Consider the following 15,530-nt stretch of genomic DNA (forward strand, 5'->3'; position numbering starts at 1 on the left):
TCCACCTGCTGCCCACCCCTCTGTTGATGCAGCCCAGGACGCAGTTGGCCTTCTGGGCTGCAGGCACACACTGCTGGCTCGTGTCGAGCTTTTTGTCCACCAGAACCCCCAGGTCCTTCTCTGCAGGGCTGCTCTCAATGAGTTCTCCCAGTCTGTGCTCACGTCTGGGATTACCTCAGCCCACGTGCAGCACCTTGCACTTGGACTTGTTGAACTTCACTAGTTTTACATGGGCCCACTTCTCCATCTTGTCTGGGTTCCTCTGGATGACATCCCTCCCTTCTGTTGTATTGACTGCAGCACTCAGCTTGGTTTCCTGTGCAAACTTGCTGAGGGTGCACTCGATCCCACTGCCTGCGTCATTGATGAAGATACTGAAAATAGCAGTCCCAGGACAGGCCGCTGAGGGACACCGCTTGTCACTGGTCTCTACCTGGACATAAAGTCATTGACCACCACTTAAAGGCCACAAAGTGTGGCTTTCAAGCCAATTCCTTATCCACTGAATCGTCCACCCTTCAAATTCGTCTTATTCCAATTTGGAGACTAGGATGCTGTGTGGGACCATGTCAAAGGCCTTGCAGAAATCCAGGTATGTGATGTTTGTCGGTCTTCCCTTGTCAACTGATGCAGTCACTCCATCACAGAAGGCCACCAGATTGGTCAGGCTCGATTTGCCCTTGGTGTAGCATTGATGGCTGTCTCAGATCTCCTCCTTGTCTTGCATGTGCCTTGACATTGCTTCCAGGAGGATCTTTTCCATGACCTTTCCAGGCACAGAGGTGGGGCTCACTGGTCTGTAGTTCCCCAGGTCCTCCTTTCTACTGTTTTAAAAAGGGAGTGGTGTTTCCTTTTTCCAGTCACCAGGGACTTCACCTGACTGCCAAGACTTTTTCAAATATGATGGAGAGAGGCTTGGCAGCTACATCAGCCAGTTCCCTCAGGACCCTGGGATGCATGGCATCGGCCCCACAGACTTGTACCTGTTCAGTTTCACCAGGTGGTCTCAAACCTGCTCTTTGCTTACAGTGGGAGGCACTTTGCTCCCCCAGCCCCTGCCCAGAGGTTCAGGGACTCGAGAGATGTGGGAAGCCTGACTGGCAGTGAAGGCTGAGGCAAAGAAGTTGCTGAGTACCCCAGCCTTCTCCATGTCTGTTGTTACCTGTCCTCCCTTCCCATTTATCAGAGGGAACACACTTTCCTTGGCCTTTCTTTTCTGGCTGATGCACCCACAGAACCCCTTCTTGTTGCTCTTTGCATCCCTTGCCAAGCCCATTTCCATCTGTGCCTCAGCTTCCCTGGTCCCATCCCTGCACACCCGGACAGCATCCCTGTGCTCTCTCCAGGCCATGTGTCCCTGCTTCCACTGCCTGTGCATTTCCTTCTCGTGCCTCTGTCTGACCAGCAGGTCCTTGCTCAGCCACCCCGGTTTTCTGCCCTCCTTGCCCGCTTTCTTACCCAGGGGGATGGAGAGTTCTTGTGCTCTAAGGAAAGTGTCCTTAAAGAGATGTCAGCTCTGTCCAGCTCCTTTGTCCCTAAGGACAGTGCTCCAGGGGATCTCATCCCCTGGGTCTTCTAATAGCTCAGAGTCACTCTTTGGAAGTTCAGGGTCCTGACTTCACTTTTTGCCAGTACTCAAAATGTGGCTCAGTCTTTACTGTAACTTTAAAACCATGCTACCTGACTCCTATTACATTAATCTGCTATATCTGAAATTATATTCATTGTAACATTACTGTGCAATGAAGCTCTAGATTCCAAAGCAGATAGAATTTCTCAGTGTCAGTACAAGCTATTAATTCTATTTGCTGCTGTGAAAGCCTTTTTTCAAATAAGTGCACTGCTGTCCTTCCAGTAGTTAGAAACATGAGATAGGTAGCACTTAAGAGCTGTGCTTCTGTAGTAAATAAATAAAACAGTAAAATACAAAGTTAGACTGCTTTTATGTTTATTCATTTTTTTTTCCAGCTACAAAACCTGTCCACAAAGAATGTGGCATTACTTCTATAAAAACAAATTCAAGTCTTGGTTAAGTGGGTTTTATTAACATGCTGTAATTAAAGTTGGCTTAATGTAAACAAAGATCGCTTTATTAACCAAAGATGATGTGTTTTTCTGCATCCTTCTGCAATGAAATTATAATTACATAATTACAATTTCATAGGGAAATAAAGTTATGGCTTTGGTATTTGAATTAGCCCACACTTTGCCCCAAGTGTTGGGAAAGTGTGGTTTTCAAGAGAATGGCTCATCTAGATTTTATGGATGCTTTCATAGCAGTATAAGAAAGTATTGCTGGAAGGACTGGGCAGAGTGGGAGTATATGGAAAGGACAGAGTTAAGAGGAGAGTTAGGATTGCTTTTGCTAGAGATTTGTGAGGCAGAGTAGCAACTTAGTGCTGTCTTCTCAAAATATTTTGCTGCCATGTGCACTTTGACTTTTCCCTTGCTAACAGCAGTGAGCAATGGCTTTTTCTCTGGATATTGGTGAAGAAGCTAACATGGCCATGGCCATTCTGCTTTTCCTGGTCATTACTATCTGTTCTGCCCATTGATATAGTTCTTTCTGAAATTTTGAAATGTTTTGGTTCTCTTCGTAAGCAGCTCAGCACTAAAGTGTCTTTGATTTTACAAGTTTTGCATCCCGACTGGATGGATCAAACAAAGGTGTGCATGCAACTTGGTGGGAGGTAGGTTGAGTGCTTCTCAGAATTAGACTTCTGAATGCTTGAGGGTTTCCTGTATATTTGGGTTATTTTCAGAAAATGTTATGTTTCAGTTGTCACCCTGTCTCACACACTTCTCTTAAGATATCAACGAGTCTTCAACCATTTCACAGTTAAAAAAAAAAAAAAAACAACACAACTTTGCCAAAGTTCTGTTTCTCATCAAAACTGCTTTCATCAAGACTGCACAATTAAATTCTGCAAGGTCAAATTACAGACTGACCAGTGAAAATGCATCTCGTTTTTCCACTTCATTACACAATTCTCTGTTCCCTGCCAAAGTGTTAATTTATACCGATTCACTGTAATTGTGCAGTGATTAGTAACTTTATAACGTGTGGTCATAGATAATACAGAAGATAAATTCTTCTCAGAAGAATTATCTTCTCAGATTTTAGCAATAGTTCTTCGGTGTCCTGCCTCATCCTACCCGCAGGGAGAGCACAAGTTCCTTCCTTCAAGGAGTAGCATGTGAGATCGTTCAGGTCCCTTAGGCAGCCATCCATGAATCACCACCCACAAGATCATAGGTACAGAAGACGGCAATGAAAAGAGTCTTCCTTTCGAGGGTATTTTCTTCCCTGAAGTTCCAAGAACTGCTTCACTCTTTGCCACTCAAAGTAGAAGTTTTGTCCTTTTAGAGCATTCTAGTGCAAAGTGGGTATAAGCACCCATAAGTGTGGATGTGATGACGTATTTTTGGCATGATTTCTATTACACCCTAAGGGTTTCCAGTCTTGTATGGTAAATCATTTTTGGTAAATCACATAACCATTTATTGTAAGATGGTTTTTCCTTTCCTACTAATCACTACAGATGGTGGTAAGTGGAACAGTTATTTCTGCTTTCCTTAAGTGTCCTCTGCATCCTGGAGTGGTTTAAGTGCAACAAGCCTAGTCCACCAAAGCATTTACAACTATGGGAGCTTTAATTAGAGCTTGTACCTAGTCCTGAGGCAGTTAGAGGGATGACTCGAGATTTTAAAAAGTTAAGCAAGTGCTTAAGTTATATCAGACCTAACAAAAATAGTTTTCATCACTTTGAAAGTTTGAGACATCTTTCATCAAGTTTATTAAAACAATGTACTGTATTAATCTGTTGTTACACGTAGCAATAGATCAAGTCCAGGATACAGCTGCCAACAACAACAAAGTCCTGACCATTTCTTCAATGTTTAAGAAGAAAGTCTAGTGTATCAAGGAAAGCTTAGTTTACAGTTTGGGTCCGTTTGTTTAATCACATTTCTGTTTTTTGTTGTCTAATAATAAAATAAATGGAAATTATCTAATAATAAATGGAAGTTTTCAAACTACTGCTACACATACTAACATAATGTAATACCTCTAAATAGCAGAGAGAATTGAGAAACATCAGTGCAATGCAGCCTTATACTGACAGCATAGATCATGGGGAGGTTGCAACATTGTTTGAAAAATAAAAAGGGGATCAGCAGGCTACCTGGCTGAATTAGTTGGGGAAGGGAGGGGGGTTAGCTAAAGAGATGAGGACTCAAGAGTGCTCTGAAAGTTGGAGTGGATGCTGAGGTGGTGGGTGTAAAGGGCTGCTCTGTGGGAAAGAGGCAAGCAGGCAGGAGCTGGACAAGTACAGGCAGGAGAAACCAGTCAATGAGCGGGTGTCTGAATTGATGGCTCCAAATGCAAAGTGTACAAGCGCAGCGCCAGCTTGGCCTGAGGGGTAGGGTTTGTGCTTGGGGCATTCTGGTCTCTCAGCCAGCCTGCTCATTTACAAACTAGGATCAGCAGGGAGCAGTGGGATTGCGTAGTTGTAGGCAGAAAGCAGTTCAAATTGTGAGTGTGGTCAGGTAGCAAATTGTGGGTGCATGTGTAGGGTAAATGTCTGAAACTGCTCTTTGGAACTCTTGAGCACGGGCCTGCTGCTTGTTCACGACAGCTGTTTGGGCTGGTTGTGTCTTCTCGAAACACTCAAACTAAACAAAAAGGGCATTTCTTGAATCCTCCCGTAAGTAAACAGGTATGAGCCGATCAGTAGGCTGTTCACACTTTGCACTTACGCATGTAGGCGATTGGATTGGGAAAAACAGAGCTTGAGGAATGCAAAGAAGGTGAGCACTGTCAGTGAAGACAGATTCTGGAGGTGGGAGAGATGCAATGGAGACACGCTGGAGGAGCCTGGGGACCTTGGCTGGTAACAGTGGGCAGTTGTGGAGCAGAGAGGCAGCATGACCTTCCCCACCAGCACCCGTCTCCCCAGTGGAAGAGGTGATGGGCCTGAGTGAGTGGTGAGATAATTGATTAGGGGTGACAGCTCTAATCTCACTGGTTTTACCAGAGGTTTTTCACATTTACTACAGCTTGTTGTTGGTTATTCTTCCCTGTGATGATAGCGTAGCATAAACACACTGAACCAGTGTGGATTTCTTGCTGGATCAGGGACAAGACACCTGGATGATATCTGTATTAAGACACTGAAGTGCGTTATCTGTTCTCAGAGATTGTCTGCTTAGAAAGGTCTTGTTGGTGCTGAAGAGGCATATTGCTGGGGACTTTGGATTTCTGTTTGCTGACTTCACAGTATCCCTCTTAATTGCAATATTCCTCCTGATACTTCTTCCTTTTATTCTGTTCTTTGTTGCTGATGGCTGTCATTAGTTGGAACACATGCGCTAGCTTTAAAAGGGATCATAACTTCAGCTGTTCCTGATGGTGCTGATGACCTGAATAATGAATGAAGCGTGTTGCTCTGAGCGTTCATCAGTGATGGCTATTAACCTAATCCACTTGTTCCATTGCAGAGGTCTGTGCCACTTAAAGGCACTGTTGAGTCACCTCGGCTGTACCAAAACGCTGTGATACACATCGTTATGGAGGGGATGGACCCAAACCCCTCGGGAAGCAGTGGGAGATGGGTGCCAGTATTCAGGACTCGTAGAACAACACCAGATGAGACTCTGCGTGCCCCCAGCGGGCGAGGCCCCTCTCCCAAGCCGCTCTTGGGGCCCGGGGGCCGCAGCCGTGCCCCTTCTGACTGACCCGCACCCCGCTACGCCCGCCCTGCTCAGGCCGCGGCCTGGCCCAGAAGATGGCCGGCGGGCGGCGTGGCGGGCGGCGGGCCGCGCTCCCCGGGCGGACCGTGACGGGCCGGGACGCGGCCCCCCCGGCACGGCTCCCCCCGTCCCAGCCCTGCCCGTCCCGCAGGTGGGGCGGCCGGGCTGCGCCGGGCCGGGCGGCGGAGAGGCGGCCCCGGGGCCGGAGCGGGGGCACGGGGCGGGCGGCGGGGCCGGGCCTCCGCGCTCGGGGCGTGCCGGGGCGGGCGGGCGCCGGGTACCGGGCGGGCTCCTCGCACCGGCCGGGGCTCGACGCCGCTCCCCGGCAGCCCCGCGGCCGGCGCCGGGACGCGGCTTTTTTCTTTTCTTTTCTTTTTTTTTTTTTTACAGGAAAAAACAGCGTTGCTCGCGCCGCGCCCGACGACTTCCTATTCTGCCGCATCCCTGCGGCCGTGCCCTCTTCATCGCGGGGCGGCTCGGGCCGGGGCAGCCCCGGCACTGACTGCGGCCGCGGTGGAACCGCTCACGACGAGGGCTTCGACGCGATCCTGGTTTCTTCGGAGCCCACGCGCCAGCAAGGATTGAAATTTCCCGGCTTGGCAGCTCGCGCTGGTGTCTTTTGGGAAGAGTTCGCGTGCTTGGCGGTGGTTTTGTTTCTGCGAGTTGTCAAAGGTAGCGTAAGCTCTTTGCCGGCTGCTGGCTGCTTAAACTGTGTGTTTGCGCTCGGTTGTTCTCTAGAGAGGCGTATCGGATTAAATGCGGCCCCATGCCTCTTCTGTACGTGCACAGTTTCTGCCTCGTGGGAGGTGAAGTGATAGTTGTGCGTTACGCATCTGCCACAGGTATCGCCGGCACGCGCTTGTGCTTAAGCTGGGGCGGCTGCATGGGGCTTCGCGTCTTTACCGGGCTGTGTGAGCGCTGTCTTTTGAGGATGGGTGTCTAAAACAGTTGAAACCAACCTTTTGATCCCTGAGAACTGAGACACTGGGCAAAAGGATGGTTTTGTGCTCGAAGAAAGCTTCGTGTGTCAGGCGAAAGAATGGAGTGGTCAGTTTAGGTCCCTCTGTCAGAGCCTAACCAGTAACAACAGACTTCAAAAGGGGGAGGGGGGAAAGAGGAGGTTTGTATCACGATGTACTGAACGTTACAGTGTTGATTTATGTACAGTGATGATGTGGATCTGGTATTTATTTATTTATTTGCATGATTTGGGACTTGTAGGGAACATTTTTAATTAAAAAATGTCATGCTGGCAGATCTCAAAATCTGTTTTTTTAAGTAGGTCCCATTGCAATTAGTTTCACACCACAGTTCTGTTTCAGCCAGCAGTTTTGACTGAGATATAAAAATATTGCTAGTATGAGTTTACGCTATGGGCAGTAAATGGAAGACTTGACATGCGTCCTCTACGAGATGATCAGTATTAACAGGGTGAAATGGTCACCATTCAGTTGTCTCATGCAGGCTTATAATGAGATAAATACATTTGGAATCAAAGAATACAGACCATGCTCAACAGGACAAAAAACTGTCTTGGATAGACTGTCTCCTCTGTTGGGGAAAAAGGGCTAATGCTGTGCTTAGAAGTACAGTAGCAGGAATTAGCAGGTAGGAGTCCTGGTAGTGATCTTAAGTTCCTTTAACAACCTAGGTGAGGAAGGCACCTGTCTGGCATCTCGCAGTGAAAAATGAAGGAATTGGTGAAGGTGGGCTGTGTAGAGGCTTCCCTGTAATGTTACACGTTAACTGCATTAATGCAATGAAGCTGTAGCCCACTCCTGTAAATCCAGCGCTAACTATTTGGATATTGTGTCCACACATTAGGAAGGGTATGAAGCAATGGCGAACCTCCAAAAGAGGATATAGAAAAATAATCAAAGGAAATGGAAAACAAACCTGTTGAAGAGGACTTAAAGTATAATACTTTCATTTGCATAAACTTGAGATGAGTACATCTAGGTGTTTGCATGTTTGCACGAGGATATTCAGGCCAGGCAGAGTAACCTTAATCGCTGAGAAAGATATGAGACAAAATAATGCACAGTAATTGCCAGTATTACCAATTAACAACTAAAACCAAGAATAAGTATTACAATAGTTGTGTAAGTGCAAAACTCATTACCAGCTGTGTCTGTAAGATGGCTTTTTAATGTGTTCCAGAATATATGATTAAGTCTCTTTTTCAGAATGGCTGTTGTATGTGGGCATGTAAACACGCATGGTCACAGTCATCTTTTCTGACTGATAGTGATATTTTGCGTTCATTTTGTTTCCTCTGATTCTTGTGTCTGGGAGACCAGGATTACCTGCATTGTTACCCCTATTCTTTTAACACCGGCAGCACTGTGGTAGGATCTGCAACTTGCGGCTGTAGCTGATCCTCTGCACGTTCCAGGAAAATTTTGTCTTTTTTGCAAAACTCTGGAGCATCTGGAACTGATCTTAGTTTATAAGGCGAAGCTGGACAGGGGTACAAGCGCTCTGAAGAAGTACAGGAAATCTTCCCTCATTTTCTGACAGGCACATATTCCTTATGAACTTGAGGTTAAAACAATTGCCAGATTTGGGAGGTAAGGAAGGGTTTTGGTTCTGGAATAAGTGGGAAAAAAAACACAATCCTCTCTTAAGGAGAGTTATACCTTCCTTTAAAGCACAGTGCATGGATCCTTCTGCAGGGACCATCCAGATTTCTCGTCTGGTTGCTTACTATGGCACAGGCATCTCAGTCTGTCTTGTTCTCTGTTTTTCTTTGGGTCATCCTTCTTTTCTCAAGGAAGGGGCACAGAGGTAACCACCCTACCTAATAATGTCTTACCAAGGTGTGACACAAAATCATGTTTCAAAGTATACTCTAACATTTGTGGATCCCAAAAAACTCATGCTAAGAAGAAAAGTCCAGGGTCAGACCTGGGTATGAATCCTATTTAAGCCCTTGCTCGACTGTTTCTTCTTTCTCACAGGTAAAACAAAAACAAGGAATGACTGTGCAGCTACCAGATCTGCAGTTGTCTCTAGTAATGGCCAACATTCAGTACTGGTAGTATTGATGTCTCGGCCTTTCTTTTAGTAAGCATTATCAAATCAGATATGATTGTGTACTTAAAATGAAAAAAAAAAAGTGCCCTTATATGTAAAATACAGGAATTAAATCTTGTTTTGTGTTTGTAGCTTTAAGCTTTTCCCCTAAAATTAAAGTCTTTATTATGAGGATTTATATATTAATATATTGACAAACAGATATTTGTTCTGCATCTGTTTTATTTAGCTCGGCATCTGTACCTAAAGATATATTTAAAGGCCTATCTGTTATATTTGTATTTGTTTAGAGAACAGTGAATTGTGTTCTACTTACTAGACACATACTTTTTTTTTTATTAGTGTCAAGCTGTATTTAGGCGAATTTTGGAATTTAAAGATAACGTATAGCATTGTATATCAGAATGTGTTAATATTTAATACTCTGCTAAGTAATGTTCCATACAAAAGGAAAGGGTTTATCAAACAAGTTTTGCATCTGTAACTTCAATGTATAGTAAACAAAATAAATGTTATCAGTAGTTTTTAGCTGAACTGACCTTTCCTTGTCACTATGTCCTTCAGGATTTTAGAACAAAAGTATCTTCTCCTGTTGTGCCTTTTTGTTCTTTATTATCATTATTTAGAGGCTGAAAGAGGAAAACGTCTTTCCTGCTTTTTCAGTTTCTAGTTAACTTGCAGTTTGTAAATTAACAAGTCATTGAACTTAATGATTACAGCCTTTGTTTCTGTTCTTTTTTTTTCCACTATGACATATGTAGAACAAGTTTTTGTGGTCAGAAGTTGGCGCTGAGCTTCAAGAGGCTCTTCTCCATGTTGCTTCTTCAGATGTCTCTGGAAACTTACTGGTTTCTATTTTCTCAATAAATCTGTGTTGTTTGAATAATACTCTGTGTTTATTTTAGTAATAAGTAGTAATTTTAATGGTGATGATAGTTTTGGGTTTTAAGGCAAGTTGCCATCATTTCAAATTAAATAGGTTTGTTTTTCATCAGAAAATGTGCTTAATTACTGTTCAAGTGAATTTTTATTTAAATGTCAAAGTTGTAAGTTTTATTTTTCCTGGACTAAGGTTCAGCTAACTATTTTTAGCTCAGTTGAGTACTGCAGGTTACAAAACCAGTGTGCTCAGGATCATTTACTACAGTGTTTGACATTTTCCCCATGAACGGGCTTGCCAAGGTATGATTTGTAGGGATTAGAGAATTCAGAGAGGAAATTGACTGTCCCTCACTGCTGCTGCTTCCTCCAGTATGCTTGTGTGTCATTCTCTCCTCTGACCTGTGTAGAGAAATCTATGCTTTTCCTCTTCTGATACCCACTGGTACTCACCCTTGGAACTGGTCGTGGAAGCTGATGCTTCTGCAGCCTGTTTTCTGGGAACAATGCAGAAGTTCACATTGGGTTTATTTGCCTCAAAATGCCCTCCTTCCCTCCAGGATTTGTGTAAACACTAGTAGATTTGAATAGTAGAGTTCAGGACACTGATGCTTACACCTTTTCCAAATGAATCTGTTTCTTTTTTCTGTATTAATTCCAAATGAATTCACTGGGGTAGCTCACGCTAGGGCTCGGGGCAATCAGCATTGGCTGATAGAGCAAATTCTGTCTCTTTGCATGGTAGAGCTCCTGCGATTGCTGCTAAAGACTGAATAAAAGACTACACTCACTATTCAGTTTTTGTTGTCAGTTGCTAAGAGTGCTGTATTTATACCTAGTGGGAAAGGACACCCTGTTAGGTTCCAACAAAAACGTTAGAAAATCTTGAAGATTACTGGGCTTACGTTTTATGCAGGCTAAAGAAATACTGCTGGTTCCACTTGTAAATGTACCATGTTCTTTATGCATGGTGCAGCAGCTACATTGCATACAGAAGTATGTGTTTGTGTAGTTAAAAATGATCTCAGAATTAGGTTTAAGTGGAAGAAACTTTCCCATCCTGAAAAATGGGAAAGAGGAGGAGGAAAGATGGTGAAGGGCCTAGAGGGGAAGACATATGAGGAGCGGCTGAGGTCACCAGGCCTGTTCAGCCTGGAGAAGAGGAGGCTGAGGGGGGACCTCATCGCAGTCTACAACTTCCTCGCGAGAGGCAGTGGAGAGGCAGGTGACCTATTCTCCGTTATCACCAGTGACAGGACCCATGGGAACGGTGTCAAGCTGAGGCAGGGGAGGTTTAGGCTGCACATCAGGAAGAGGTTCTTCACCGAGGGGGTGGTCGCACACTGGAACAGGCTCCCCGGGGAAGTAGTCACTGCACCAAGCCTGTCTGAATTTAAGAAGCGATTGGACTGTGCACTGAGTCACGTGGTCTAAAATTTTGGGCAGACCTGTGTGGTGCCAGGAGTTGGACTTGATGATCTTTATGGGTCCCTTCCAACTCGGGATATTCTATGATTCTATGAAAGTTGATCGAGAAACAGCTTTACATAGAAAATGTAATGAGAAGTTGGTTAGGGTCATTTTTTCTTCTGACTTATTTATATTTTTAAACCATAATAATTCCAAATAACTTAGATTTCAAAATGAAAAATGGAAGAACAGTTGTTTTGGTGTTGAGGCAGCCTTTTTTCATCAATAATATTACCTTTTTAAAAAATATCTTCATTATGATTTCCCCTTCCTGCAAGAAATCATGTTTTGATTAATCGAGTTTTTAAATAGCTCTTGTTGAAGAAAATGGTTCTGCTCATGCAGTTTTACTCATCTGATTTTAGCTTCTCTAGGTGTCTTTCACAGACCTACAGAATGGCTGAGGATGGCAGGGATCTCTGGGCCCATCTGTCCCAACCCCTGTCCAAGCAGAGACACCCAGAGCAGGCTCTCTCAGGGCCAAGTCCAAGTGGCTTTTGGAGATCTCCAAGAAGGAGACCCCACAGCCTGTCTGGGCAGCCTGTGCCAGGGCTCCCTCACCCGCACAGCGTGGGAGGAGGTGCTGCCTGATGTTTGGAAGGAACCTCTTGCATTGAAGTTTGTGCCCCTTGCCTCTTGTCCTGGCACTGGGCACCACTGAAAAGAGCCTGGACCCGTTCTCTTTGCACCCTCCCTTCAAGCGTTTATGTATATTGATGAGATCCCTCTGAGCCTCCTCTTCTCCAAGCGAAGCAGTCCCAGCTGTAAAAGAGATGCTCAGTCCCTTCATCATCTTCATGGCCTTTTGTTACACCCCTTCCAGTATTTCTGTGTTTCCCTTGCACTGGGGAGCCCAGAACTGGACACAGTACTCCTCTGGGGTGGCTGCCCAGTGCTGAACATAGTGGAGGGATCACCTCCCTTGACCTGCTGGCAATACTTTGCCTAGTGTGAGCCAAGTTACCGTCAGCCTTCTTTGTGGCACCTTGCTGGCTTACGTTCAGCTTGGTGTCCACCGGGACCCCCGGGTCCCTTCCTACAGAGCTGCTTCCCAGCTGGGAGGCCCCCAGCCCACGTGGGTGCCTGGGGTTGCTACTCCCCAGGTGCAGGACTCTGCGCTCCTCCTTGTTGAACTTCACGAGATTTTTGTCAGCCTACCTGACCGCCTGTCAGGGTCTCTCTGGATGGTGCACGACTCCGCTCTATCAGCCCCTCCTCCCAGTTTTGTGTCACGTGCTTTCAGCACTTCTGAATTTATGGTGTGACTTTTCCATCACCAGACCCTTCTTAGTACACTTTTACGTGTGCAATTTCTTAAACAAGTAAACAGCTAAAGACCTATTTAGTCATGTATGATTGCCACATAAGATGGGAAGAGATGTAACCTGCTGAGTCACCTTCTGGTTTCTGGCGTGCAGTAGTTAGCGACTTGCACGTCGAATAACTGGCTGCCAGTGGTACTCGAGAAGGTGGAAGGGTAGCATCAGGACTGAACCAAATTAACAGAAGAAGAAAATGGAAGAAATGCCTTGGAGATCTCTCTCCCTAGGCCCCATGCAGTTCTCTATTTAAGCAAATCAGATGCTCTTCAGGTCATATAGTAAGTCACATTTGCTACCTTAGCAAAAACGTATGTGTATATACATATATATATATATTTTTCTCTTTTACTAAGTGGAAATGACTGTGTAGAAACCACTAGGAAAGAAGAGAAAAACTGTTGAGGGTAGAGGACAAGGAGGTCACTGAGAATGGATGGGATATTTGATCTTTGTTTAAGCTTTTGGGTAGGCACATGGAACCAGAGTTTTTTGAAGGCTTGTTACTAGGCTTGTGGCTAGATTTGCTATGCCTGGGCTTCTTAGTGCTGCCCTCCACTGTAGTAGAGTATTTGGTGGTATGGGATGTTTTTGGAACAAGCGTAACTCAGAAATGGTTTTGACTTTCCTATGCTTTTGCGTTCTGATTCCTAGCTAAAAAAGTATGGGATTGCTGGAGCAAGTCAAAAGACTGGTCAAAAAGTGTTTTCCCTATTATTGGAAATAGCTGAATTATTCTGGCTGAAAGGCTGCCTCTTCTATCTTGTCTCTTCAAAAACAGAGAACCAGCATGTAAGATTTCAGCAGAAACTGTTAGGTTTTTGTGAAATTTTAAGGAAATAAAATAGGTTTTTAGAGTGGGAAGTGTGTGACAGACTTATGAAGCTTTTTCTTTTTTCCCCATTTTTTTAATATGTCAGATTGTTCGGCATCTCCTTGCAAGACTTTTTGAACCCTTTGAATTGTTTTCTGTTTTTACCAAGTTGGTCCTTTTGCTCATACTGTCTTTTCATTTTTATCACAAAACGTCTGGACATGGTCCAGTAACTTCCAGAAGAAGAGTCAGTTGGTGCTCCCAGATAAAGTCAAGTGTCCATGTCAACTTACGGTTGCTTTTTTTGCACCATCTTCTATTGAAATGGACTGTTAATTTTATTAAAAACTTCTCGTAAATTGTTCCTTTCCTAAATTGGAAGGGATGGTATTCTGTAATACTTTACTAATTGTTTTGTTTACTTGTTTAAGTAAGTTAAACAATTAAAAATTACAACTAAACAATTAAAAATGTTTAATTTACTAATGTTTGCATGCCCCTTTTGGGGAGAATCAAGATATTTGTTTTGGTCTTGGCATTAGCTGAAATATATTTTGAGTAGGCCACAGATAAGAAAACCTATGACCATTTCTTGCATAGAGCAGTGAATTCACGTTCAGTCTAGACAGTTGCTTTGTGGTGACAATTGTATCCTCTCTTTTTTCTTGATTCTTTCTTAGGAAAAAAATGTTTTGAACTGTTGGTTTTATTTCATGAAGTCTTTACAACATAGAATACATGTTGAGCTTTTGTCGCAGGTTGCTAGTAGTTAAGACTACAAAAAAGAATAATAGAGCTTTATTATGTTAAATGCCATAAGCTCTTTCCTGTGAACAGTTATACATGCTTATCTTCGCATGCCACACACAGGATTTGGTGTTCTCATGAATGAGCATTTCCTCCAAGATTAAAGCCATATTCATGGAGCTGCTACAAAACATTTTATTTAACTACCTAATAAGATGATGTACTTCTTGAAGCAGAAAAAAGTACTTATGCCAGTGCAGCATCTGTAACCCATTATTGTGTGAAGTTGATTTCTCTTGGGCTTACCCTTCCTGCTCTGTCATAGCTTTGATTAGGCACATCTTGTACGGCTCTTGACTATTTTGCTCAGTTTTGTTGATATCACTAATCATTTTTGAAGTGTTAGTTTCTCTGCAACCACTGGTCTAGCTCATAAAGTACCGACTGCATCACTGTTTACCACAAAGGTATGGTAATCTTTGGTTCATGTTCCTATGAATTTGGTAAAGCCTTTTTTGGAGTCATCTGACCATTATGATTTTCCTTTATTTTTGAATGGAATGTAGTTTTCTTGTAGACATTTAAAAAAAATTAGCCTTGCTAAATGTCTCTCCACAGAAGATAGCTAGGCAGGCTGAATTTCAAACAGACATAAAGGCATTTCTCAACCATTCTTTACACTGCCATTGGAAGGCAGACTGGATCACCCCCAGAAGGATTTCAGGTGTGCTTACCTCTCTCTTCTTCATGGAAAACTCAAGCACTTACCTTAGGAAAATTGCATCAAATTTCTCTCATTGTGCAGGAACCTACACTTAGATAAAGCAAACTTGAATCCAAGTGAGTCATCATTAACTCTTACACAAATGTTTGCAAAGTATTAAAGTTACGGGGACACCTTTACTTGAAGTATATTATTTTTATGTATGTATTTCTTATTTTTTATGACAGTGTTTCCTGCCCATAGTTTATGAAAAGGAAATGTTCAGCTGTTGGATTTGGATGTTCATCTTGCTCTGCGGAAGTTCTGTAGCAGGTGTGTTTCTTTATTATTAGCACTTGTCTTGCCATAAGAAAATTTTCGAAAAGGTGTCTTTCACCAAGTAAAATTTCCAAGCATTATTAAAACGAAAAAAAAATAGAACCATACGGTACACATTAAATAGCATACAGTATAATGTGAAAAAATAATTTATAGCATTCTTGATCTCTTTGTGGAATGTAAATTATGATTGTTGCAGCCTGGATTTGTTTTCTTTTGTGTTTTTAAAAAAGAATATTTTAAAGCTTACCTGGGTAGCTGTTTCTCTGCTGCACAGGATATAGGAGGAGACTGCATAAGAAAATCATACCATGCATAGGTCAGTTCTTGTTGGGTTGTCAAGACTGTTAACTTTGGAGATCCGTAAATGGAACAAATTAATATTTATGTAACACGTGAGAACTAAAAGAGCAGTTAATGTGTGCTGCTTCGGGACAGGTTTAGGTCACATATTATTTTTTCATAAATTCAT

At 43.5% G+C, this 15,530-nt stretch overlaps 1 protein-coding gene across 2 annotated transcripts in view; it reads left to right on the forward strand.

The window, feature by feature from the left end:
* Positions 1 to 5,269: 5,269 nt before the first annotated feature.
* Positions 5,270 to 15,530, forward strand: part of IL31RA (interleukin 31 receptor A) — a 37,345-nt gene continuing 27,084 nt past the window's right edge. The window contains exons 1-3 of one of the 2 annotated variants that reach the window (XM_066988863.1): positions 5,270 to 5,902; positions 6,142 to 6,423; positions 14,968 to 15,052. In XM_066988863.1, the coding sequence (XP_066844964.1) occupies positions 14,998 to 15,052 (55 nt within the window). In that variant the 5' untranslated portion in view covers positions 5,270 to 5,902; positions 6,142 to 6,423; positions 14,968 to 14,997. Of the gene's footprint in view, positions 5,903 to 6,000; positions 6,424 to 14,967; positions 15,053 to 15,530 lie in introns of those variants that run through there. The other variant, XM_048049420.2, reaches the window with a different exon arrangement.

Source organism: Anser cygnoides, chromosome Z (assembly GCF_040182565.1).
Source record: "Anser cygnoides isolate HZ-2024a breed goose chromosome Z, Taihu_goose_T2T_genome, whole genome shotgun sequence".
Taxonomy (NCBI): Eukaryota; Metazoa; Chordata; class Aves; order Anseriformes; family Anatidae; genus Anser; species Anser cygnoides.